General features: G+C 38.2%; 1 protein-coding gene across 13 annotated transcripts in view; it reads left to right on the forward strand.

The window, feature by feature from the left end:
- Positions 1–27965, forward strand: part of USP32 (ubiquitin specific peptidase 32) — a 243622-nt gene that overhangs the window by 134247 nt on the left and 81410 nt on the right. For 6 of the 13 annotated variants that reach the window (XM_055386674.2, XM_055386678.2, XM_055386676.2 and 3 more), the window contains exons 6-9: positions 15370–15501; positions 17304–17411; positions 20762–20877; positions 21377–21439. The exons of 3 other annotated variants lie outside the window; for them this stretch is intronic. In XM_055386674.2, the coding sequence (XP_055242649.1) occupies positions 15370–15501; positions 17304–17411; positions 20762–20877; positions 21377–21439 (419 nt within the window). The remainder of the gene's footprint in view (positions 1–15369; positions 15502–17303; positions 17412–20761; positions 20878–21376; positions 21440–27965) is intronic. 4 more of the 13 variants (XM_055386682.2, XM_055386683.2, XM_063705763.1 and 1 more) reach the window with 1 other exon arrangement.

The raw sequence follows: 27965 nt of genomic DNA on the forward strand, positions 1-27965 counted from the left end.
CTCCACCTCCCAGGTTCAAGTGATTCTTCTGCCTCAGCCTCCTGAGTAGCTGGGATTATAGGTGCCTGCCACCACGTGCAGCTAAATTTTTTGTATTTTTAGCAGAGAAGGGGTTTCACCATGTTGGCCAGGCTGGTTTCAAACTCCTGACCTCAAGTGATCCACCCGCCTCAGCCTCCCAAAGTGCTAGGATTACTGGCATGAGCCACCACACCCAGCCTGGGAAGAAATTTAGAACAAAGAAGGATGGTGAGCATTGAGTCTTTAGTTCCCCTGTGGTCTAAGGTCTGATCAGCTCAGTGGGAGTTCTTGGTGAGGGAGGGGGTCTGTGCTTCTGAACGACAACTCAGGGACACATATTAAGATGTTATCTTTAGTTGCTATAGGGAAATCAAACATCTTCTTTTAGGCTACTATTACTTTCTGGCTTAACAAGTTACTTATTTCTCAGGGCTGGCTAGATAGATGCCTAGAGTTTCACTTGAAGGAACTCAGGAGTATCCTTTATTTCCATGCGTGCAGGGACCCCTAGGCCCCTCGGCCCCTCAAAAGGTGCCTCCTGCTCTGCCTCAGTCCCTAGAAAAGAATTATTCCTTGCCTCTTCCATTTTTTGGTGACCCCAAGCATTCCTTGGTTTGTGGCAGCATCTCCCATTCTTTGCCTCTGTCTTCACATGGCCTTCTCTGTGTGTTTCTGTGTCCTTTTCTCTTTGGATTCAGGGCCCAGGCTAAATCCAGGATAATTTTACCTCAAGATCCTTAATTCATTACATCCGCAAAGACCCTATTTCCAAATAAGGCCATATTCTGAGGTTCCAGATAATCATGAATGTTTGGGAGACAGTATTCAATTCATTACACAGGCCTAAGTGTTAATTTCTACTGTTCTTCTTTCCATTGGATACAGAAAACTGTTAATACACTCTGCTTTTCCTTTTTTTTTTTTTTTGGACACACTGTCTCACTCTTTTGCCCCGGCTGGAGTGCAGTGGTGTGATCTCAGCTCACTGCAGCCTCCGCCTCCTGGATTCAAGTGATTCTCTTGCCTTGGCCTCCCAAGTAGCTGTGATTACAGGCATGCACTACCATGCCAGCTAATTTTTGTATTTTTATTAGAGACGGGGCTTCACTGTGTTGGCCAGGCTGGTCTTGAACTCCTGACCTCAGGTGATCCACCTGCCTCGGCCTCTCAAAGTGCTGGGATTACAGGTGTGAGCCACTGTGCCTGGGCTGCTTTTCCTTATGCTTCTTTCTATCACTAAAATGCCTTCTCTTTTTCTTCTACGTGTTAAATCCTAATAATCATCCATGAAGACTTAAATCACATACCCTCTTTTTCATGAAATCTTTTCTTGCCTTCTTATCAGAAATTATCTCTCATTCCTCTGAACTCTGATAACACCTTACTTGTACCCTTTTTGAATTAATTTATCCCATTCATCTTTGTATTATAACTACTTATAGCATTCTGCTTATTTGTACATGTCATGTCTCCTAACTCATAGGATCCTTTCCGGCAGAGGGGGTCTGCAGTATTATCCTATCTTTCCAATCTTGGGCCAAGCCTGAATAAGTATTTGTTGACTGAATAGAGGAATTTGGGTGTCAAGTGCTATTTTTATCCATTACTTTATATGACATATAACTTGACTACAGATTACACACCAGCTACTTTCTCCCATTTTCATTCTGTTATTATTAAAAATTCTGACTGGTAAGTTCTGGCATGAATGGGCAATAAGCTTGATTCTACTACTTTTGAGTGCCCTTATCTTTGTTTTAAATAGGAAAGCCTTTAAAAAAATTATTTTGCTTAAAATATTGAGGGAACCTTTTTATACTCACTGTGTAAACTCTAACTTACCTTAATATTTATGTTGTCACTCATATGGATATTCTGTTGAACTTTCACTTTTATTTGTGATTGTATGGTAAATTAGTTTTCTGTTAATATCGAAAAGAGTGTGACTGCTTTCCTTAAATGCCTTGCTGTGTTAAAGAAAAAATTATTCTGATATTTGTTAAAACTGTGAGGAAGACATTATTCAAGACTTCTGCAATTAAGGGTATTGCAGTAGGGGAGAGAGATAAGCTCAGCTCTCAATATAACAATGACAAGTGGGGATTTATAGCCAAGGATTAAGGTGAGGTGGTCAGTGGATAGAAAAATTACAAAAAGGAGACATCAAAGGTAGGGGATTCTTGCTAAAGCAGCCCAAGGTGAGGGGAATGACTATTGCTGGATTCTTATCTAAAACTGGTCTAGGATAGACCAATGACAGGAAGGGAACCAAGAATGAAACTTAGTAGAAGTGAGCTTAGAGGAACCTAAAAAATTTGGTCAAGGAGCTAGGCTTTGTCAGTTGATTAAAAAATTACTTTGAAAGCAGAAGCTGCTTATTTACTGTTTTTGAAAACACTATATTATTAGAGAAAACAAATTAGTAAAATAATTTTCAATATGTTAAAAATGGCTCCGTTTTATTTGAAAATCATCTTTTTTTGGATTTTTAGTAGTATCTAAAAGTTAAAAATACTTTTGCCTTAAGAAATCTTGAATTAGGCTGGGCGTGGTGGCTCATGCCTGTAATCCCAGCACTTTGGGAGGCTGAGGCGGGCGGATCACAAGGTTAGGAGTTCGAGACCAGCCTGGCCAATATGGTGACACCCCCGTCTCTACTAAAAAAAAAAAAAATACAAAAATTAGCCAGCCATGGTGGCAGACCCCTGTAGTCCCAGCTACTTGGGAGGCAGAGGCAGGAGAATCACTTGAACCTGGGAGGCGGGGGTTGCAGTGAGCCAAGATCATGCCACTGCACTCCAGCCTGGGCGACAGGGCGAGACTCCGTCTCAAAAAAAAAATAAAAGAAAAGAAAAAATCTTGAATTATTTGAAACAAATATTCCTGTCCATTGATTGTTTCACCTACAATAATGACCTTCTAATTCCTAATGATTGTTTTCTTTTTAGTTTCATGTACCCCCATACCTAGATGAACTTTTCTGCTCTTGAGGTATTTCTGAAACCTCAGATTCATTTTAATAAATGCCTCTTGGTTATACTTTCTAGCACCTAAATCTTATATCTAAAGTAAATTCATCCTTCCCTGCCACGATCCACCTAAAGGTATTTAAAAAAAAAAAAGGCAAACTTGTTCTTCCTTCTGTGTTTTATATCCTGGTTGATAGTATTTTTAATTCCAGTGTCTAACTTGACTAACCTTTGAGTTTTCCTTGTCAAGCTTCATATTAGATTCTATCCATCTTAACTCAGACATATTTCTTGCATCTTTCTTTCTTGGTGCCATCATTATAAGTTTCTTATCTTTCTTATTTTACTTCCTCTCAATGATACGAAAGGATGAAGGACAATTTTTTAATGTATTTTTAATTCACATTAAATTGACATTAAATTTCTTTTAATTACTTCACTTCTCTGCTTAGAAACCTTTGTTTAAATTCCTTAGCATGGCTTCAGAGTCTCTTAGTTTCCTATCCTTGACTTAATTTCCCATGCTCATTTCTCCTCACGTGTGTTCTTTGCCTCAACTACAGAGCACTGGTCAATATACCGTGACCACACCATGAACTTTTATATTATAGCTACACTATATACATCACTCCTAATCTTCCTTCATTTAAGAATGTACTTCATCTTTCAGCCCTTGACAATTGAGATGATTGTTTGTCATCAAAGCCCAATTCAGATGCTGCCTTTTCTGTCATGCTTGTCCATTTCTCTTTAATTTGAGTTAATTTATTTTACTATTTGCATTTCTGCAACACTTTATATTTCAATTGAAGCAATTAATTTGCTTTTTGCGCTATCTCTAAGTCTGTTGGAAATGATTTTGTTTACCCCCACAAGTTGCAAGCCCCTTGAGAATATGGCTCAGGTCCTATTCCTTTGAGTTTTTCTTAGTTTAGTGGACGAAATGCATTTTGTTGGATTGAACTGGATTGAAAATTTTTCAGCCTCTTAAAGTGTACATTCTAAGTCTTGATTTAGACATTTGATTGTCTCCAGAGTGAGCAGAAGGGATGTGTCCTCTTAGGACTGTAAGGCTAAAGCCATACCAAGGGGAGAAGGACCAAGATAAATCATCATGTTTAAATAAGGTTTAACAACTTCATAGCATGGGGATGTTCTCATAAAAGTAGGCTATGTTTGGCTGGGTGCGGTGGCTCATGCCTGTAATCCCAGCACTTTGGGAGGCCGAGATGGGTACGTCACGAGGTCAAGAGATCGAGACCATCCTGGCCAACATGAGGAAACCCTGTCTCTACTAAAAGTACAAAAATTAGCCGGGTGTAGTGGCATGTGCCTGTAGTCCCAGCTACCCGGGAGGCCGAGGCAGGACAATAGCTTGAACCTGGGAGGCAGAGGTTGCAGTGAGCCGAGATTGCACCACTGCACTCCAGTCTGGCAATAGAGCGAGACCCCGTCTCAATAAAAATAAAGAGTATACTATGTTTTTAGGGGGAAATGAATTATGATACTTACACACTTAAAGAACTGTTGAAAGTTGCTAAGTTCTAAGGTCTTCCTTCTAAAACTTTTGGTTAGCTAAATGATGTCAGATATAGAACATTGATTAGCATTCAGTTTAGGCACATGAAGAGTCAGTTTGCTTTAAATACATGTGATGATTTTAACTGCTCTTACAATGTGCCCATTGATTTCCGTGGTAGTCATTGAAATAAATCAGTACTGTGTGGTAAAAGCCTGAAGAAATATTATGCTGTTTTCTCAGTTATTTATAATATTCTTATTTGCTGGCATCTTAGTTGAGTTTTGTCCTATCCTTATTTCTTGTAACAGAAATACCCCCAAATTAAAAACAAGTCAGCTGTAAGTCTACTATGGCATATTGATAGTTACCAGCTATATTGAGCATTGGAATTATTTGGAGAAATTATTGAAAGTGCAGGTTACTGGCTCTGTCGGCAAAGATTTTGATTTAGTGGGCCCTAGGACTTTGTACTTTACAGACCTCCAGGGTGATTTTGATGTAGATGGACCATGAACTGCATTTTGAGAAACACTGATAAAATATTTAGTAGTTCTTCAACCTCTGTGTCACACAGACTACCCCTGCCACTTACTATTGCTGTGGGAAATAGATTTAACCTCTTTGAACTTCTTTTTCCTCCTTTGTAAAACAGGGATAATGATACAATTTACCTTATAAGGCTGTTTTAAGGAGTAAATTAGGTAATACCTTTTGTTATTATTAATAAAAGGACTCAGCCTGTGCCTGGTATACAGCATTTTTTTTTTTTTTTTTTTTTTTTTTTTGAGACGGAGTCTCACTCTTGCCCAGGCTGGAGTGCAGTGGCATGATCTCAGCTCACTGCAACCTCCGCCCTCCGAGTTCCAGCGATTCTCCTGCCTCAGCCTCCCGAGTAGCTGGGATTACAGGCGCCTGCCACCGCGCCTGGCTAATTTTTTGTATTTTTAGTAGAGATGGGGTTTCACCATATTGGCCAGGCTGCTCTTAAACTCCTGACCTCATGATCCATCCGCCTCGGCCTCCCGAAGTGCTGGGATTACAGGCGTGAGCCACTGCACCTGGCCAGAGCATGTGTTTTATAATGAATATGCATCCTCTTATATTTGTGAACACTTGGCTTTGTGAATGTCAGTGGTTTTTACCCCTCTGTCTTCAGAGAATAATTGTTTTGGGATCAAGCAAATTTTCAAATAGAGGGCTGTAGATCAGTATAAAAATTAACTTGCCCAGATTTGTGGAAAGACAGTGTTTTTCTTACCAGTTTGTTTAGTTTTATTTTATAATTTATAAAAACAAAGAACCAACAATAAATTTATTCAACAGACAACTGAATTGCTGCTGGCTTCCGGCAAGCAGCTACTTTCTTAGTGAGTCTTAGTATGAAAAGCATTATCACAAAGTCAGAATTACTGCTAAGTTTCTTAGAGAAATTCTCACATGGTTAGGTTTACAATTTGATGACTATGATTTATATTACCTATAAATTCTCAGTCTGATTCTGGCTAAACAATTCACTATTGATGTCTTTGCAGGCTCTTCTACTCAAATAATATTTGGTACATTGAACTGTTCTAATAATGTGTTAGGAATGTGGAAACTTGTGATAAAAATAGGGAATGTTATTAACTGATTTATAAGTAGACATTTATTTTAAAGCATCAGTGACTCCATTTAAATTTGTGTAATGAGCCAAGGTATCTAGGAAACAAAAAGGAATTACAATTTTTAACTTCTAAATAACATGTTAACATGCAGATGCCTTTAATTACTTTTTCATACACAATTATGTAGTAAAATTTGAAGTCATGGTAAGTTGAACACACTGCCACGTTTAATCATATTTTGTTCTCTTTGATGTGAATCACAAAGGAAACTGTGGAGCTATTTGTATTCAGTACAGACTTAGAATAATTAACTTACTTGATTTGGCCAGGTGCAGTAGCCCGAGCCTGTAATCCCACCACTTTGGGAGGCTGAGGCGGGCGGATTACCTGAGGTCAGGAGTTCAAGACCAGCCTGGGCAACATGGTGAAACCCCGTCTCTACTAAAAATACAAAAGTTAGCTGGGTGTGGTGGTGGACGCCTGTAATCCCAGCTACTCGGGAGGCTGAGGCAGGAGAATCACTTGAACCCAGGAGGTGGAGGTTGCAGTGAGCCAAGACCGTGCCATTGCACTCCAGCCTGGGTAACAAGAGTGAAACCCCATCTCAAAAAATAATAATAATAATAATAACTTACTCAGTTTACCCAAGATTTTAGATTTTGTCATGGTAATTACATTTTTCTGAAGTGTAAATTCCAAACTATTGTTACCTTATCTATTTAAATTAAGAAGTGGAATCAGAACTTTAGCCCAAAGTTCAAGTGTTTATGGTTTAATACATCTTAACTAATTTTTTAATCAATACCATTGTATTTTTCTATCCTAATTTGCGTTTAAACATTTTATTTTATTATTATTATTATTATTATTATTATTATTATTATTATTATTATTATTATTATTATTTGAGACAGGCTGTGGCTCTGTTGCCCAGGCTGGAGTGCAGTGGCCCTATCTAGGCTCATTGCAACCTCCGCCTCCTAGGCTTAAGTGATCCCCCCCACCTCAGCCTCCCAACTTGCTGGGACTACAGGCGCACACCACCAGGCCTGGCTAAGTTTTGTATTTTTTGTAGAGAAGGGGTTTTACCATGTTGCCTGGGCTGGCCTCAAACTCCTGGGCTCTAGTGATCTACCTGCCTCAGCCTCCCAAAGTGATAGGATTACAGGTGTGAGCCAGCATGCCTGGCTATTTAAATACTTCAGATTTTATTTGTAAAATTACTTGTGAAATATAGATAAGGTTTTTTTTTTTCTTTTTTTTTTTTGAGACAGAGTCTTGCTCCCCAGGCAGGAGTGCAGTGGTACAATTATGGCTCAATGCCGCCTCGACCTCCCAGGCTCAAGGGATCCTCCTGCCTCAGCCTCCTGAGTAGCTGGGGACACAGGTGCATTCACCACACCCAGCTAATTTCTAAAAATTATTTGTAGAGATGGGATCTCATCATGTTGCCCAGGCTGGTATCAATCCTCCCCTGCCACAGACTCCCTAAGTGCTGGGATTACAGGTGTGAGCCACTGTGCCCAGTCAACAGGATTAATGACAAGTTAATCTTTAAAGCTGTTTGTACTGAAGGTACAGGAGGACAGATAAGATGTTTGTGATGATGCTGAGCATCTCGATAATGATGTTGAGTCAGAAAGCTTGTATAGGGAGCATAAGCATTCTATGTAATTAAAAGTTTGAAATAAGTTAGTACAGTTCTTCCCTCTCCTCCTCTGATTCTACTTTGAATGATCAAACCCTAGTCATTTTTGTTTTTTCTTATAATATTCTTTCCTTTTCCATTTTGTCCATAGTTATATAATACACACAGTGTTGGAGTTTGGAGAGACAGACTATAAAGTTAAAATGTAATTAGTTTTAATTGATTAGTTTTAATCAGACTTTCACTATTTTAAATCTGTCTATGCCATCCCCTATACTGTAGTACGTGAATAGTCCTCTCCAAGCAGTCTAACAGCTCCAAGTCATCTTCTCTTTGAAATGTCTACGTTGTGACTGAAATGCCTGCTATTCCAGGTTCAACTGTCATCTTTATACTTTTTTTGTTTTGTCATTGGAAACTAAAATTCTTTCCTGTTTTTTGCCTTTTATCTTGGGTCCATGGTATAAACCTTTCTATAGGTGATCCTTTTTCTTGTTTTTGAATTAAAACTTAACACAACTGCTTTTTTGTCTTTCTGTCCTATTACTGTCTGTCTTACCTTCAGACTTTTACACATCCTGTTTTACCTCTGCTTATAATTTCCTTCTTCTGCCACACTCCTTTTCCTTTCCCTAGTTAATCCTTAGATTCTCTTCATGTACCTCTTTAAACATCGAGACCTCCAGGGCCTACCCACATATGTGCTCCCAGAAAACTCTCTATTTTTTCATTGTACTTTCCACACTAGATGAAAATGATCAGTTTTCACTTCTCATGTCTAAACATAATTGTCTTGTTCACAGTCATATCTGTAGTTTTTAGTACAATATCAGGCATATAATACATTTTTACTAAATGTTTCCAGAATATGATGTGGCTTTTAAAATTTTTATTGTCTGGGTGCAGTAGCTCATGCCTGTAATCCCAGCACTTTGGAAGGCTGTGGTAGGAGGTTCACTTGAGTCCAGGAGTTCAAGGCCAGCCTGGGAAACAGCAAGGCCCGTCTCTACAAAAAATTTAAAAATTAGCTGGATGTGGTAGCACATGCGTATATTCCCAGCTACTGTGGAGGCCGAGGTGGGAGGATCACTTGAGCCCAGGAGGTTGAGGCCACATTGAGCTATGATCACTCCTGGGTGACAGAGTGAGACCCTGTCCCTTCAAAAAAAAAAAAAAAAGGAACTATTATTAAGTTATTTTCTTTAATAGTCATATTCTTTTGTAGAATTCAGCAATATTTGGAAGAAAACATATATCTATTCTGTCTTGTAAATGTTTTCCAATAAATAAAGAAAGTTTTTGGCATTTCCCCAGAATGTATCATAATGTATTCAGCTTGCTAACTGAGTGATTTCTTTGAATGGTAGAATCTGGATTCTGAAGTAGTTAAAATTCTAATTTTGGTGATGGGACTTTATAATTCATTTTGATTGTTTCTCTTTTCAGAGCTAACTCAAGAAATTTATATTGTCCTTATCTGTTTTAGCATTTATTTCAACTAACAATATGTATATTATTATGGTCCCTTACCACATTTTAGTTTACAATGTTAAAGCCTTCTGTCAATAGGGAATAAAGGACTTTGGTGATTCTTAGACCATGAACTGCCTAGTAAATCTGTGTGCCTCTCCTTCATTATCCTCTTATCCGTTAGTGATGCAAGGCTTACAGCCATTTTAAGTAGATCTCAGAAGGTCATTGCTCCTGAGAGGAGGTTGTTTTTCAAAAATGTTAAAGAAATGTGTTACTGTATGAAAATATTTGGATATGTGCCTGGCCTTTTTGATGAGGATTGACTTCTGGCATTAAAGAGTTGTTGTCTGCAGCTGGAGCCTTTGGTGAGGTGAGACCTGATTAGGATGGCCCAAAGTGCAGACCAAGAACTACTTAGAATGTTGGGAATATGGTATACTGCTGTTGTGACCCAGAAAAAATTATACCTATAGGTGGGTGATAAATTCATTCTTATTTAGCCAATAGACTATAAGTTTTCATAGTGACTTATGCATTGCAAATAGAAAGAGTAACTACTGAAATTACTGCTTCAAACTTCTGTAAGTGAAAATAAGGTTAGTTAAACTCCCTCTTCCTAGTAATTTAGCTGCCAATTCATGTAAAATGTTTGGTAATTATATATCTATATATATGTAACCTACTTTAGCTTGCTTTTGACAAATGTTTGATTGAGGAATATGCAGTCTATATCCAGAAAATGAACAGATCACATACACTTAAACGTCAGCACTAAAGGATGTTTTTCATTGGTGACCATGACCAATCTGATCATTTTTCTCTTGTAAATATGTTTTACTTGTCTTTCCACATTTCTGCTTCAGCAAAGAAATTGTGTTTTTTAAGGAGATTGATAAACATAGTTTTCAAAGTAAAAAAAAGAATCACAGTTAATATGATTTTTCTGTGTTTCAATTTACTGTATTATGTAAACACCAATTAATCAGAAGTACTTATTGAACACCTATTATATTCTCAATACTGAGAAGTATAGAAATAAGAACAGTTTCTATTGTCAAGACTGCTATCTTCCTCCTTTTGTTTCAGGGTTAGATTTTTTGTATGCTGATCTACTACTTGGAAGAGTTTAGAACTTGAAAAAGCTAGTGTTTCTCTGGAGGAATGAAAGAGGCTTCTTTTTCTTTTTAGCATCATAAATGGAATAGACAGACATCTTATTTAGGAATCTCAATTTATATATCAGATTCCTTTGTTGTTCTCCCTATTGCTAAAATTTTAAAATACTCTCTCCTTTTAAATAAATTCAGTTATCTGGATATTTGAAGTAGATACTTCAGCATTAAAAAATGAAAACAGCATTCTTTAGTATGAGTTTTACATTTTATTTTATTACAAAAAAGTTGAAACAGGGTCTCACTATGTTGCCCAAGCTGGTCCTAAACCCTAGACTTAAGCAATCCTCTTAACTCGGCTTCCCAAAGTTCTGGGATTATAGGTGTGAGCCACCACGCCCAGCCGTTATATATTTTAAAAATTAGATTCCATTCCAAAGTAATTGGACCTTTGCAAACATTGACCCATCAGGTGATTACAATCTAGTGAATTAGTTACTTAGTTTAAAAAGCAAAACTATATGACACAGTATATATTCCTCTGTGAAAATTTTATCTTTATTGCTCCATACTTTTTTTTTTTTTTTAAATAGAGACAAGGTCTCTATTAAAAATACAAAAAATTAGCCGGGCATGGTGGCAGGTGCCTGTAATCCCAGCTACTCAGGAGGCTGAGGCAGGAGAATCGCTAGAACCTAGGAGGCAGATGTTACAGTGAGCTAAGATCACACCACTGCACTCCAGTCTGGGCAACAGAGTGAGATTCCGTCTTGGAAAAAAAATACATCAAATGCTTTGAAGGCCCTGGAAATGTAGGGAACTTTGTTCTTATCTTTCCAGGTAACTTAAGAATTACCTTGCTAAACTGACCTAACAGGAAAAAAAATAAATAAATGAAAGTTACTAGATGCCAAGGTCATGTCTGGTACTAATTGTTATCTTTTATCACAGTTAGCATTATCCTGAAGAGGGGTGTGGGGGTATGTGTGTGTATGTATGTATAAAACAGCTCAACAAATAATTCTTTTTTGTTTGTTTGTTTCTGAGATGGAGTCTTGCTCTGTTGTCTAGGCTGGAGTGCAGTGGTGCAATCTCGGCTCACTGCAAACTCTGCCTCCCAGGTTCAAGCGATTCTCCTGCCTCAGCCTCCTGAGTAGCTGGGATTACAGGCACACGCCACCACACCTCACTAATTTTTGTATTTTTAGTAGAGATGGTGTTTCACCATGTTGCCTAGGCTGGTCTTGTACTCCTGACCTCAGGTGATCCGCCTGCCCTGGCCTCCCAAAGTGCTAGGATTACAGGTGTGAGCCACCGCGCCCGGCCAATACTTCTCATTTATTCATTAAACTTATTTATTGAGTGCTCAAAATGTGCCTGATATTATTCTCGTGTTAGACTGTAACAGGGAACAAAACATACCAGAAACTCAGCCCTCAAGCTTATGTTCTAATCAAGGGAGATGCTCAATAAACAAAACAAATGAATAAATTTTATATTAGAGTTGATAAGTATTATGGAGTAAAGTCGAGCAGGGAAGAGGGATAGAGGACTATCTTTGAAGGTGGTGTGGTTTAGATGGTCTGAGAATGTGACATTTGAGTAAAGATCTGAAGGAGTTGTGGGTGTAAGCCGTGCAGGATCATGGGGAAGTATTGAAAGGTTTTGAGGCAGAGAAGTAACATTGTTAGCCTTATTCTGTTTACATAGATACTTAACTGGTCTTCCTGCTGTCTGAAGAATGCCCTTTAGTAGTCCTTTTGGTGTGGTTCTGCTAAAACACTTCGTTTGTCAAAAAAAAAAAAAAAATCTGTACTTTGAATTTATTTTTGAAGAATATTTTCATGTGATACAGAATTGGAGGTTGACAATTTTGTTTTCTTTTTCAGTACTTCTTCCCTGTTGCTTTCTGGGTTTTTTTTCTGGAGATAAATTATTATCTTAGTTCTTTTGTTTGTAATGTGTTTTTCCCCCATCTTGCTCCTTTTAAGATTTTTTTCTTCATCACCAGTTTGATTATGACTTGCCTTGTTAGGGTTTTGAGTTTTCTAACACAAGGTTCATTGAACTTCTGGATCTGTGGGAATATAGTTTTCATGAATTTTAGAAAGTTTTCAGCCATTATTTTTTGAGATATTTTTCTGCCTATCCCTTTCTGGGATCCCAGTTGTATGTATGTTTGATATTATCTTATAGGTCACTAAGATTCTAATACGTTTTTAGCCTTTTTCCTCTTTATGCTATCATTTAGATAGTTTCTATTGCCTGTCCTTCAAGCTCACTAATCTTTCCTGTCTAGTTTATAATCGGCTGTTAAGTCCTCTAGGGAATTTTTTTAAATTTCAAATATTGTATTCTTCATCTTTAGTAGTTCCAGTTGATACTTCTTTATAGTTGCCAGTTCTTTCCTTAGTATATGCATGTTTTTCTTTAATTCCTGAGATACTTACAATAGACATTTTAAAGCTTTGCCTGTTAATTACATCATCTGTTATTTCTAGGTCTTTTTCTATTGACTAATTTTTTTTTTTTTTTTTTGAGACTGAGTCTCGCTCTGTTGCCCCAGGCTGGAGTGCAGTGGTGCAATCTTGGCTCACTGCAGCCTCGGCCTCCTAGGTTCAAGCGATTGTCCTGCCTCAGCCTCTGGAGTATCTGGGACTACAGGCACCCACCACCACGCCCAGCTAATTTTTGTATTTTTAGTAGAGATGGGGGTTTCACCGTATTGGCCAGGCTGGTCTCGAACTCCTGACCTCAAGTGATCCACCCACCTTGGCCTCCCAAAGTGCTGGGATTACAGGCATGAGCCATCACATCCAGCCCTCTATTGACTAATTTTTAATCCTGATTTTGGGTCACATTTTTCTACTACTTTCATGTTTTCTTTGGATGATAGACATTGTGGATGTTACGTAGCTGAGCATCTGGATTGTTGTCTCTCTTTAAAAAAAAGGAACTTGTGTTTTATTTTGATAGGCATTTAAGTTACTTGTGGATCAGCACCATATTTTCCAGGATTGTTTGTAAGCTTTGTTGGGACAAGTTTAGAGTAGCCTTTACTCTAGAGTTAGTTTTTCTCTGTTTATTAAGTAGAGACCCTCTGGAGTTCACAAATGCTCCCAATGTCCAACAATGTGTTTCCACTTCAGCTGGTCACAACTCAGACATCTCCCAGCCCTGTATGAGCTCTAGGACTTTTTTAGCTTACAGTTTCCTAGCATCTGGGCTGGGTGCAGTGACTCATGCCTGTAAGTAATCCCCACACTTTGGGAGGCCGAGGCAGACAGATCACTTGAGGCCAGGAGTTTGAGACCAACCTGGGTGATACGGCGAAACTCCATCTCTACTAAAAATACAAAAATTAGCCAGGCATGCTGGTGCATGCCTGTTATCCCAGCTACCTGGGAAGCTGAAACACGAGCGTCTCTTGAACCCAGGTGGGTGGCAGAGGTTGCAGTGAGCCGAGATCACGCCACTGCACTCCAGCCTGGGTGACAGAGTGAGATTCTGTCTCAAACAACAACAAAACAAAACAGATTTCCCAGCATTTGTACCTAGCCCAGCCTCATTGTATTTCACTTCATGTATACACAGCTTACTATTCTGCCAAAACTCAGTAAGACACATGTGCAGATTTCTGGAGCCCTTTCTTGGCATAACTCTTTCCTCTCCAGTACTCTGTTTTGCAAATTTCAGCTACCTTACCTCCAACCTATCTTCTTAACTCAATGAAATCTCTCTGCTTATAGTACTCATCCCTTGTTTAGGTCTGGAAAGTGACTGTGGGGAAAAAATCCAGGGCAATGAAAGGGTTCACCTTATTTGTTTCCTCTCTCTCAAGGTTCACAGTTCTATGCTGCTTATTCTCTAATTTCTAGAAATAGTTTTATATATTTCATACAGTTTTCTAGTCATTTGTGGTAGGAGGTGAAGTCTGGTGCTAGTTACTCCATTATAGACAGAATTTGAAATTTCTAGATTTATATTTTAACAGGATCACTTTGGTTCCTGTGTTTAGTTGAGAATAAATGTCCTATGTATGCTTTCTAAATTTTACTTTAGTTCCTTGGAGGAAAAACAAACACAGATAAAATGGTTTAGAGCCTATTTGCGATTTTTGATGTATATTCTGAGGAATGAGGAGAGACAGGTGTTCATGCTTTCATGGCTTTGCTATTGCTATCACATAGGGACTCCTACTCCATCTCCTCTGTCACCGCTGACTTTTTTCATTTATTCAATAAGTATTGAATGTGTAAGTCATTAATTGTATTGACAGGATGAATCAGACATAGGTCCTGCCATTGTGATGTTTACAGTCTAGCCAGGAGAGAAGCTGTACATAGAAACTTTAAATCCAAGATATAGATTGAAAATAAACAAAAATGGCTGAGCACGGTGGCTCACACCTATAATCCCAACACTTTGGGAAGCAGAGGTGAGAGGACTGCTTGAGACCAGGAGTTTGGGACCAGCCTGACCAACATAGCAAGACCCCATCCCTGCAAAAAGTTTTTTAAAAATTAGCTGGATGTGGTGGCGTGCACACGTAGTCCTAGCTACTTGGGAGGCTGAGGTGGGAAGATGGCTTGAGCCCAGGAATTTGAGGCTGTAGGGAACTATGATCGTGTCACTGCACTCAAGCTTGGGAGTGACAGAGCAAAACCCTGTCTCTTAAAAAAAAAAAAAGAAGAAAAAAAATCAGTACAGGTAAAAGTGGTGTGGGAAACCCAAAAGAAATAGCTTAATTTTTATTTTAAATGTTGGATTTAACAGCCTACTTAAATGGGGAATTGTAGATTTCTTTTTTCTGTTTTAAAGCTTCATTTTGTTTATTTTGGTTTAATTTTCCTACCATTTTGGATATAATAAATTTCAGTTTTGTTTTTGGTCGTGATTATTTTTTAGCAATTGAATTGTGAAACTAAAATATATCTGTAGAAGATATATTATCAGGATGTACTGAACTCCTGAGAAGAGAATTCTGAGGTTTTATAATCTTTTTTGATTTGACCCTTAGTGGAGGAATCAGACATCATTGATCTTGAGAAACGCTATTGGTTATTAAAGGCTCAATCCCGGACTGGACGATTTGATTTAGAGACATTTGGCCCATTGGTTTCACCACCTATTCGTCCATCTCTAAGTGAAGGTAGGGATCATTCCATTTTCTACATATGTTCACTGGTAAACATACCTGAGCCCATCTCATATTTGTAACCAATACATTTTAACTCTAAGAAACCATCTTCTCATATGTTTGCAGGTTTAATGGAGTGGGGAAAAAGAAATGGGAATTAATATTATAGTCTTGAGCCTGATATTCTACCTGTTATAACCTTGCATAAATCAGTTTAGCTCTCTGCACCCGAGCATGCTCATGTATAAAATGTGTTTGACCAAGGCAGTGGTTGTGATACTGTGTTCCAGTAAGGTGCATTAGTAGCTAGTGCCTGGAGTCATGTGGTGACCACTGAACGGGCAGAGCTCCATGTTTCCACACATGACCTCGTCTCTTCCTCCAGTAGGGTGCCTCTACTTTTTTTCTTTTACATAAGAAGATTCCATTGCTGTATTCTCCCCTCCAAAAAAAGATAAAGAAACTATTGGACTAGACCATCTCCGAGGTGCTCTCTAGCTCTAAACTTAGTGCTGTTACTTTTTTTTTTTTTTTTTTTTTTTTTTGAGGCAGAGTTTTGCTCTTGTTGCCCAGGCTGGAGTGCAGTGGCGCCATCTCGGCTCACTGCAACCTCTGCCTCCTGGGTTCAAGCGATTCTCCTATCTCAGCCCCCCAAGTAGCTGGGATTACAGGAATGTGCCACCATGCCCGGCTAATTTTGTGTTTTTAGTAGAGACAGGGTTTCTCCATATTGGTCAAGGCTGGTCTTGAACCCCCGATCTCAGGTGATCTGCCCACCTCAGCCTCCCAAAGTGCTGGGATTACAGGCGTGAGCCACTGCGCCCAGCCTGCTGTTACTTTTTTAAAAATAAAGAGTCCAAATATAATTGTGAGCACATCATAAAAATCATATTTTGAATATGAATACTTGGGTTCTGCTTCCAGCTCTCACCTTTTAAAACTTATATTTGGCAAATCATGTAATCTTCTCTGAGCTTTAGTTTTCTAATCCCTAAACTGAGGGCACTGCATTAGATTCTGGGAATATACTATCTGTATTCTTCAAATTTCTAGAGTACTTCGGAAGTACTTGTCAGGGGAGCCAGGGCAGATAGGGTTCTGGGTTTCTATCTACTTCAACAACAGTGCATTGTGTTTTTACCTTTTTAGAATTGGGATTGATGTATCATTTCATTTGAAAACAAAATTATTTCATTTCTTTTTTTTACAAAATGTTTGAAAACCACAGGATTAGATTATAAATTCCCTTTGTGAAATTTAAAATATTCATGTATATAAGATTAAACAGTACAAAGAGACACTGTAGTAGAGAATTTCTTTCTCTTATGTTGCATAGCGTATCTTCCTTTGCCTCATGAAAGAGCTTTATGGGAGCTTATTAATGATACCATAGTGTATCTTTGAGTATTCATTTAATAAGCAGTTCAGTTTTTCTTTCTTTTTTCCCTTTTTCTTCTTAGTCTTTCTAAGTAAGGATAATTGTTGTAATTTCTGACCCTTTTTTGGTTTTTAATTTTTATTTATTGACTTCAAAAATAGTCATTTTAGCCATTAAAAATGATGTAAGATAAATATAGATGGACATAACCAAACACTAAAGGATTGTAATGTATTTTCTGCCATGATCACAAGTTTCAATTATAATTATACCAAGAGGAAAGAGATACTTCCTGAAACATTAGGAACTACTAATAAACTTAAAAAAAAAAATTCAGTCAGTTTATGGGAAAGAGTCATTCCTCCTTTTGTAAACATGTCATTATTAACATTAGGAAGCTTGGCTGTGATTTATGGCATCTCTTCCTATTTTACAGGTTTGTTTAATGCTTTTGATGAAAATCGTGACAATCACATAGATTTTAAGGAGATATCCTGTGGGTTATCAGCCTGTTGCAGGGGACCCCTGGCTGAAAGACAAAAATGTAAGTGTGTTAAACATTGTCAAAAAATTGCAAACTATGTAGAGCAAAAATCAGTTTTCATCAATGTAAAATTATCTGTGGATTAAGGCTTGAATTTTTATAACTTTGTCAGATTAGCAAATATTAATCTCATGTTAGGGTTTTACTGAGGTCACTCTAAGGAATCAATCACCTCTTCTTTTTTACTATGGAATAGTTTGGGATATTTGCTATTAACAATGGGGTTGATTTTCCTGAAGAATTTGTAATTCATGATAAATGAATCAGATCAGGTATGATGTAATTGAAAATTTTAAACATTTAGGAAATATTTTTCTGGTAGAATTTTGTGTCTTACATAAGTTGAGGCATAACTCATTTTCCATCCACTGGCACAGATTAATATTTCATTGGCAAAAGAAAATTTATGGTCAAAACTAATTTTGTCGAATACTAAAATGATCTTTTTTAACCTAACTAAAATGTTGTAGCATAATTTGTAAGCATAAATACATTCCATTATTAAATCTTAACCATATTTGTAAAAATGCAGGCATTTACATTTAATTGGAACCTAACTCAAATATATTTACTGGGGTCATTATCTCCACTTCTTTCTAAAATAAATCTTCCCAAATGTTGCATATTTCGGGTGTGGTGTTCAATATTTTTATCGTATTTAGTACTGTTGTACTATGATGCGCTCAATTGATTTAATAGCCATAATTCTATTATGAAGGTATATGAAATAATTTTTCAACTAAAAATTCAGGTCTCTATTTTTATTCCCTGTTGTTATACCACTATTTCAAACTGGCTTGGTTGTTTCCATTACAGTTTGCTGTTAGATGAGGAAGCTAAAATCTTTTTTTTTTTTTTTTTTTTTGAGACAGGGTCTTGTTCTGTTGCCCAAGTTGGAGTCCAGTGCAGTGCAGTGGTGTGATCGTAGCTCACTGTAACCTTGAACTTCTGGGCTCAATGGATCCTCCCATCCTAGCCTCCTAGGTAGCTGGGACTACAGGCATGTACCACCATGCCTGGCTAATTTTTTTTTTTTTTAATAGAGATAGTGTCTTGTTATGTTGCCCAGGCTAGTCTCGAACCTCTGGCCTTAAATGATCCGTCCACCTCAGCCTTCCAAAGTGTTGGGGTTATAGACATGAGCCTCCATGCTCAGCTCTGCATTTCCATTAAAGTTAATTGTTGTCTTAAAAAAAATTTGTTTTAATTTCTTTTTTTGCTGATGAACTAATGGAAGTTAAACTAGAATGATTCATTTGGAGTTAAATAGCAAAGCACTGGTGTTCTAATTATTAGCATGTTGTGTTTGAATTTAATTAAAGAGTTAAAATTGTTGGCCGGGCATGGTTGCTCACGCCTGTAATCCCAGCACTTTGGGAGGCCGAGGCAGGTGGATCATCTGAGGTCAGGAGTTCAAGATCAGCCTGGCCAACATGGTGAAACATAGTCTCCGCTAAAAATACAAAAATTAACTGGGTGCAGTGGCAGGCATCTGTAATCCCAGCTACTTGAGAGGCTGAGGCAGAAGAATTGCTTGAACCTGGGAGGTGGAGGTTGCAGTGAGCCAAGATTGCGCCATTGCACTCCAGCCTGGGAGACAGCAAGACTCTGTCTCAAAAGAAAAAAAGGCCTGGCGCGGTGGCTCACACCTGTAATCCCAGCACTTTGGGAGGCCGAGGCAGGCGGATCACAAGGTCAGGAGTTCAAGATCAGCCTGGCCAATATGGTGAAACCGTCTCTACTAGAAATACAAAAGTTAGCCGGGCGTGGTGGTGGATGCCTATAGTCCCAGCTACTTGGGAGGCTGAGGCAGGAGAATCGCTTGAACCCAGGAGGCGGAGGTTGCAGTAAGCTGAGAACTGCACTCCAGCCTGGGTGACAGAGCGAGACGCCATCTCAAAAAAAAGAAAAAAAAAGAGTTAAAATTGTTTTTGACAAAAAAAGATTGAATGTACATTAGTTATACTGGAAAGGTAACATGGAAGTGGACTGTCTTTATATCAGCTTAAGATTCTTGATATAAATAGGATTTCTTTTTTGAGACGAAGTCTTGCACTGTTGCTTGGGCTGGAGTGCAGGGGCACGATCTTGGATCACTGCAACCTCCACCTCCCGGGTTCAAGCAATTCTGCCTCAGCCTCCCAAGTAGCTGAGATTACAGGCGCCCGCCACTACGCCCAGCTAATTTTTTGTATTTTTAGTAGAGACGGGATTTCACCATGTTGGCCAGGCTGGTCTCGAGCTCCTGACCTCGCAATTTGCCCGCCTCGGCCTCCCAAAGTACTGAGATTGCAGGCGTGAGCCACCATGCCAAGCCGTAAATAGGATATTTTAAGCAAACAAACAACTCTGCTGGCCTGGCACCGTGCATCATGCCTGTAATTGTAGCACTTTGGGAGGCCAAGGCCGGTGGATCACTTGAGGTTAGGAGTTTGAGACCAGCCTGGCCAACATGGTGAAATCCCGTCTCTACTAAAAATACAAAATTGGCCAGGCACGGTGGCTCACGTCTGTAATCCCAGCACTTTGGGAGGCTGAGATGGGCTGATCACAAGGTCAGGAGATCGAGACCATCCTGGCTAACACAGTGAAACCCCATCTCTACTAAAAATACAAAAACTTAGCCAGGCATGGTGGCACATGTCTATAGTCCCAGCTTCTCAGAGGCTGAGACAGGAGAATTGCTTGAACCTGGGAGGCAGAGGTTGCAGTGACCTGAGATCATTCCACTGCACTACAGCCTGGGCGACAGAGTGAGACTCCATCTCAAAAAAAAAAAAAAAAAATTACCTGGGTGTTGTGGTGTGCTCCTGTAATCCCAGCTACTCGGGAGGCTGAGGCAGGAGAATTACTTGAACTCGGGAGGCAGAGGTTGCAGTGAACTGAGATCATGCCACTGCACTCTAGCCTGGGCAACAGAGCGAGACTCCATCTCCAACAAACAAAAAGAAGAACAAGAAACAACTCTGCAATGATGAATTTTGAATATTAGAAATTAACCTAGGGGCTTGCATTACTTCCTAAAAACTTGTAAGGTATTGTAATATTTATTGTACAGTAACTTCGCCCTTTCTTGACAGTTTGTAAGGCATTTAGCTTTAGATTTGGCTGAAGGGTAGGGTCTTATATCTGAATAATGATTTAGAGATACAGATTCATGATATGCAGGAAGTCCTACAAGTTCTGAGGACTATAATGACATAATATAGTTTATTACAGATGAGAACTGTTCCGGAATACATATACTTGCTTAAAAAACTAAGTAATTATACAAGGGCAACTTCTAGTAAAATATATTATACCTCAGAATACAAAAATGATTTTCCTCCATAAGAGTTTCTTTTCATTAGTTTGCTTCAAGGTATTTGATGTTGACCGTGATGGAGTTCTCTCCAGGGTTGAACTGAGAGACATGGTGGTTGCACTTTTAGAAGTCTGGAAGGACAACCGCACTGATGATATTCCTGTAAGTTATGATTGTGTATGTCTTGTTGCGTATAAACTTCCAATGGGAAATTGGAGGGAATCATTTTCTTTAAAAGCATAAAATAATTTGTTACTGCTTTTAGTTACTATATTATGCTACTCAAAATATTTATAGCTGAAGATGCAAAATTGGAAAGAGAGTTTGGCTTAGAAAATCTTAAACTGAACTATGTAAAGTAAGAATGAAACCATAGGAACGTTATCTTAATTTTTAATCATATATGAGAATCTATGGTAATTATAAAAATACTTGAGCAAGTCCGGGCGCAGTAGTTCTTGCCTGGAATCTGCACTTTGGGAGGCCAGGGCTGGAGGATCACTTTAGCCCAGGAGTTTGAGATAATCCTGGGCAACGTAAGGAGACCCCATCTCTACAAGAAAAGCAAAACAAATCTTGCTTAATATACTTTAGCCATTGAATAACAAAATTAAAAGTATATTCACTGTTTTCTAATTACTCCTTTGGGTTGTTTTTAAAGGAATTACATATGGATCTCTCTGATATTGTAGAAGGCATACTGAATGCACATGACACCACAAAGGTGAGTCTAGATAGAACTAATTTATCTTTTTCTAAAAATATCATGTACTCCATTTGGGATGTATCGCTTATATACATGCTTGAATCTCTTCGGCATCCTCCCTACCAAGTACTTACGTGGACCTGTGGGTAAAACACCTCCAAGTTATCTCCAAAGAGAGCCATTCCATCTTTAAGCAACTCTGAAACTGTATGTGAAAACATTTATTATAAGCTAGGCATTTTATAAGAATTATGTAGACAGAGCCCTTGACAACTATAGCCTATCATCTGTATTTCTTCCATTTGACTAAGTTGTGGTAAGGCTAACCTTATATTGAGCAAAAGAAGTCAAACAAAAAAGAATATATACTGTATGATTCCATTTATATGAAGTTGAAGAACACAGAAGCAAAACTAACAAATAGTGATAGAAGTTGGAATAGTGATTTCAGGGGTGTGCAGATTAATTGGGAACAACCATAAGGATATCTGAGATGATGGAAATGTTTTTTTCCTCTTAATCTGGCAGTACATATATTCTCTCTCTCTCTCTTTTTTTTTTTTTTCTTTTTTTTTTGTTTGACAGAGTCTTGCTCTGTCACCCAGCCTGGAGTGCACTGGCAGGATCTCAGCTCACTGCCACCTCTGCCTCCCGGCTTCAAGTGATTTTCTTGCCTCAGCCTCCAAAGTAGCTGGGACTGCAGGTGTGTGCCACCATGCCGGCTGATTTTTTTGTATTTTTAGAGTAGAGATGGGGTTTCGTTATGTTGGCCAGGCTGATCTCAAACCCCTGGCCTCCAGTGATCTGCCTGCCTTGGCCTCCCAAAGTGCTGGGATTATAGGCGTGAGCCACTGCGCCTGGCCAGTACATCTATTCTTTTAAGAAATTTCTTTTGTTTTTTTTTTTGTCTGTTTGTTTTTTTGGAGACAGGATCTTGCTCTGTTGCCTAGGCTAGAGTGCAGTGGTGGGATCTTGGCTCACTGCAGCCTCGACCTCCTGGGTTCAAGCAATCCTCCTGCCTCAGCCTTGCGAGTAGCTGAGCCTATAGGTGTGCACCACCATGCCCAGCTAATTTTTTTTTTTTTTTTGTAGAGACCAGGTCTCGCCATGTTTCCCAGGCTGGTTGCAAACTCCTGGGCTCAAGCAGTCCTGCCTCAGCCTCCCAAAGTGCTGGGATTACAGGTATGAGCCACTGTGCTGGCCTAAACAATTTTTTTAAATGGTTGTGGTAAGGACCTCTCCTGTGTCCTTTAGTGGTAGCCAGAATAAGCATGTAATAGCAAAAATAAACATGTACTTTATAAATTAAAAAAAAAATCCTTGACTTATTTAGTTTGGTAACATTTATTAGTAATGTTATCATAATAGATTTACTCCTATAGCTTGCATTACTATGATGTCTATGTGTCCCTGTGAAATTGAAAATAAATTACCTGTATGAGACACATTTGCATAAATTTGAGTCTTTCTACTGAAGCATTGACATGTACCAAGTAGCAGATTGGTAGGATCTACACCACAATGGTGTTATTAAATAGAGGTTTAGAATAAATAAAGAACGTCAGTTTTTTTTCTTTCTTCAATCACAATTTCAGAAGAAATTGTTAATGGCCCTATTAACTGATTCTCAATAGAAACAAATAATAGAAATGAGTTTCAGGCTAGAGCTTTGACAATTCAGTCCCCTTCTTTCTCCTCTCTGCCAGAAACTAAGGTATCGACTTCTATTTCGTGTGTATGAGAACAAAAACCAGGAAAAGTTTCTGTTAGAAAATGCCTTGTGTAGAGATAAAATTTTGAACACCTTTTTTCTAAGTGTTTCATAAGTATGTAGGTATTTTTGCTGTCGCCTTTTATGTAAGATGGAGTTTCTACTTCTGGCTCTTCTGTGAACATTAAACAAGATCATTTAGCTGCTTCATTTCCATGTAACCATGATAATGAAATAGTAATAGTTTAGGATAGAACTTGGGTTTTTTAACCAAGCCTATTAACCATATTTGCTGGTGACTAGATTGTACCAACATTACTCATTCTTTTTCTGACTACCAACTCTTCTCTGTTTTATCTAATTCATCTGTTGACTATTTAATGATACTCTGTAGTGGCTCAAGAGATCTAGATGTTACGCCTGGATAGTTTGTAGTATACAGGTAAAGATAGACAAGTGTAATCGGGGCTATGTTAGACGTTGAGGCTGGGCATGGTGGTTCTCATCTATAATCCCAGCACTTTGGAAGGCTGAGGTGGGAGAATCACTTGAGCCCAGGAGCTCTCGACCAGCCTGGGTAACATAACGAGACTCTATCTCTAAAAAAAGAAAAAATGTAGCCAGGCATAGTAGCACATGTCTATAGTTCCAGCTACAAGGGAGGCTGAGGCGAGAGGATCATTTGAGCCTGGGAGGTCAAGACTGCAGTGTGCCATGATTACACCACTGCACTACAGCCTGAGCAACAGAATGAGAACTTGTCTGGAAAAAAAAAAGGTTAGCACCAAGTATTACGGTGGGAGGATAGAAAGGGAACCATGTAAATTGAACTTTGAAAGTCCAGAAGATTTCTGCTGGGATGTGGCACTTTAATAATTAGTTAATTATGGTTAACAGAAGTAAAAAGTTGAAAGGTGATTCCTAAAAGAGGTAACAACTAGGAGTAGAATAGAAGACATTATTACTGTATAGGACTGTACAGTAAAACATCCTGTATAGTCCTAGAACTGCAAATATTCTGATGTGGCTGGAATAACAGATTCATATATTGAAGGCTGTAGACCTGGATTGGAGACGTATCTTGAAGGGCCTTGGGTACAAAACTCAGGAGTTGAACTTTATACCAAACTATGGAGAAACCTCCAAAGATTCAAGTAGAACAGAGCAAGTGATCAGCTGACACTATTTTGAAAATCAGGGCCACATTTAAATGGAGGACATTTACAAATAAGTCATATAGGTTGGGCATGGTGGCTCACGCCTGTAATCCCAGCAGTTTGGGAGGCCACAGTTGGCGGATCACCTGAGGTCAGGAGTTCGAGACCAGCCTGGCCAACATGGCGAAACCCTGTCTCTACTAAAAATACAAAAATTAGCCGGGCATGGTGTTGGGCATCTGTAATTCCAGCTACTCAGGAGGCTGATGCAGGAGCTTGCAGTGAGCCAAGATGACACCATTGCACTCCAGCCTGAGTAACAAGAGTGAAACTCTGTCTCAAATAAATAAATAAATACATACATACATACATACATAAAACAAAATAAATAAGCCATATAGTCAGTGAATTTGCTTTAGGAAAAGTTCATATGATACCTTGCTTAGCAGTAGTCCTAACTGCAGTCAGTAAAACATCCATTAAATTGGGAGAAAATAAAATCCATTTACAGTTCTAGATTTTAAGCATAATGCTCTATATGTTTTTACAGTGTGTTAATTATTACTCAGGTGTCAGTATAGCAAATGGGCTTTTGATCATCATTGTATGCATGATGATTCTGTACGGTGGTATCTATTATTTTCATGACGTTTCTTTCCTTTTGGACAGTATTAACATATCTTTGAGGTCAGTGTACCTGAAAATTGTTCCTTGAATATTTGTGGTTATATAAAATAATCAGATTATCATCTTAAAAATACTTTTTACCATCTTGAGCATTTTATATTTTGTTCTGTTAGATATAAAAGGTTCTTATACCATGTATTAATAATTTATCACACATATCAAATTACATTTGCCCTTTTTTTGTTTTTTTTTGTTTTTGTTTTTATTTTTGTTTTTTTGAGACAGTCTTGCTCTGTCACCCAGGCTGGAGTGCAGTGGAATGATCTCGGCTCACTGGAACCTCTACGTCCTGGGTTCAAGTGATGCTCCTGCCTCAGCCTTCCAAGTAGCTGGGATTACAGGCTTGCACCACCACACCTGGCTAATTTTTGTATTTTTAGTAGAGACGGGTTTTGCCATGTTACCCAGGCTGGTCTCAAACTCCTGACCTCAAGTGATCCACCCGCCTTGGCCTCCCAAAGTGCTAGGATTACAAGTGTGAGCCACCGTGCCTGGCCTACATTTGTACTTTTTAAACAGCCTTTATTTTAGTTTTATTAGTAGCATTTTAGATTTTTAAACGATAAAATCAATAGAAGTTATTACATTTTCATATTTCACTGTGATTTTCCTATCTGTTCTAAATGCTGAGTCCTATAAAATTAAAATGGGTTTACACTAGCTGTTAATTTTGTCATCAGTGCAGAATCATTGACAATTATTACTTCAAAGATAAACAAGTAGCATTTTGAAATATAGCCTATGTTCAACATAGCTTCTCCCTCTGTTGGCATTCTTCATTTTTCTGTCCTGGAATTTTAGTCGTGACTATTCAGTGTAAAACTCCTGAATGAGTTGAAATTTATCAGATCATATCCTTACCCTTAGAGTTCATTAAGTTATGTGACATGTTTCTCTTTTGCCTCCTCATGACTGAGATACATGATGTGGCAGAGCTTGCAGTTCTTCTGGGTTTTTTTGTTTGTTTGTTTTAAGAATTAAAATTTTAGTTATTCTCAATGGATGTTAGAGGGGAAGGTATACTATTCTGACTACTATCAAGTGTAGGAGAAATTTATATGTATTGTGTGTGTTCTATTTTTAAAAATTGAATAATACTGTATAAGCGATTATGCAATAATTTTTTTCTGAATTTTCCTAAATCTGTATATAATTTTCTATCTAACATATGAAAGATGCTTAGTAAATAAATGTTTACTTCATAAACTTAGTAAAATGTTTACTAAGCATCTTTCATATGCTAGATAGAAAATTATATATAGATTAACTTAGTCTTTTTATCATCTGCATAGTATTCCATTATGATTATGCTATGATTTATTCCTGTATCTTTTTTTTTTTTTTAAAGTCTTGCTCTTGTCACCCAGGCTGGAGTGTAATAGTGTGATTTTGGTTCACTTCAACCTCCGCCTCCTGGGTTCAAATGATTCTCATGCCTCAGCCTCCTGAGTAGCTGGGATTACAGGCGCCCGCCACCACACCCAGCTAATTTTTTTGTATTTTTAGTAGAGACTAGGTTTCACCATGTTGGCCAGGCTGGTCTCCAAGTCCTGACCTCAGGTGATCCACCTGCCTCAGCCTCCCAAAGTGCTGGGATTACAGGCATGAGCCACCGCACCCAGCCTATTCCTGTATCTTTTAAAACCATATTGCTATAGCCAAAAAGTCATTTTCAAAGGCAAGAGGAATACTAATGATGGATGGTTATCGAGTAATTGACGGTTCTGATAGCATTGTAATATGAACAACAGGTCTCTTAAGTCAAAGATTCTTTTGTTCATAATGTATTACAGTTCCAGATGCCTTTAACTTCTTGTACAGTTAGTACTCACTTAATGTTGTCTTTAGGTTCTTGGAAACTGCAATTTTAAGTGAAAGGGTATAGAACAAAACTAATTTTACCATAGGCAAACAAGAGTTAAGTTCCTACAGCATATTTCTAGTCACAGAAATATCACCAAACTTCTAAATAAAGACCCCAAGCACTTCTAATATTAAGCTTTGAAATAAATGTGAACTATAAACAGATCTAAGAAAGATTGATAAAAACAAGATAATTATTTACCCAGTGTTTGGTGAATTAGTGAGTGACAGCAGCAGTCATAGTGGTGATGGGTTAAATCAAGGGATACATTTGCAAAATGAAAATTATAAGGAACACCTCCTACCACCTTGCAGTTCAAAAACTAACAATAACAAATATGGGAGGCTCATTGAGTACTTTCTCAGCATATCATTTATTATCATGCATTCGTATGATCATTGCATACTTGTTATTTTATGGTAATTTGTATTCATTTCCAACCCGCTTATTCCAGTTCAGGTTAGTGGCTGGCCAGAGCCTATCCCTGCAGCTCAGGGTACAAGACAGGAACCAACCCTGGACAAGACTCCATCCCACTGAAGGGCGCGCTCACACGTATATCCACACTCACTCATACTGGGACAATTTATTATTTTTTCATTTTTTTGTTTTTTTACATCACAGCATTGTTACGTGAATTGTTTACAATACAAACAAAAAGGGCATATATGCTATATATGAATACAGCTCAGTGAAAAATAGTGACTTCTTCTCTTTAAAAGGCCATGATTCTTATTTCTAGTAAACTAAAGAGACTGCAGGTTGGTCTTTATCTTCTCAGTGTTGCCTAGAAGTGATCTGTAAATGCATCTTCCTCCTGCTACTTACCATAAAATGTATAAAGGGAGCTAAAGGAAAGCTTCCTTGCTGGTTCCTACCATGTGAAACATGCTATATTCTATTTTAGCAGGGCCAATATGTGGCAAATACCGAAATTTAAGTGTTATTACAAAAATGAAGCAATAATGAGATTCTGGCTAAAGGGGTCGCTAAATAAGAATAATATATATTTAAAGGATTGTGTAAAAAAGTAGTTCTAGGTGCACTGTAAGCATATAGGGTTTTTTCCCATGTGTATTTTTAAAGAATGGAAGGGTCAAAAAATAGAGTCACCTGTGTTAGACT

Source organism: Gorilla gorilla, chromosome 4 (genome assembly GCF_029281585.2).
Source record: "Gorilla gorilla gorilla isolate KB3781 chromosome 4, NHGRI_mGorGor1-v2.1_pri, whole genome shotgun sequence".
NCBI classification, from domain to species: domain Eukaryota; kingdom Metazoa; phylum Chordata; class Mammalia; order Primates; family Hominidae; genus Gorilla; species Gorilla gorilla.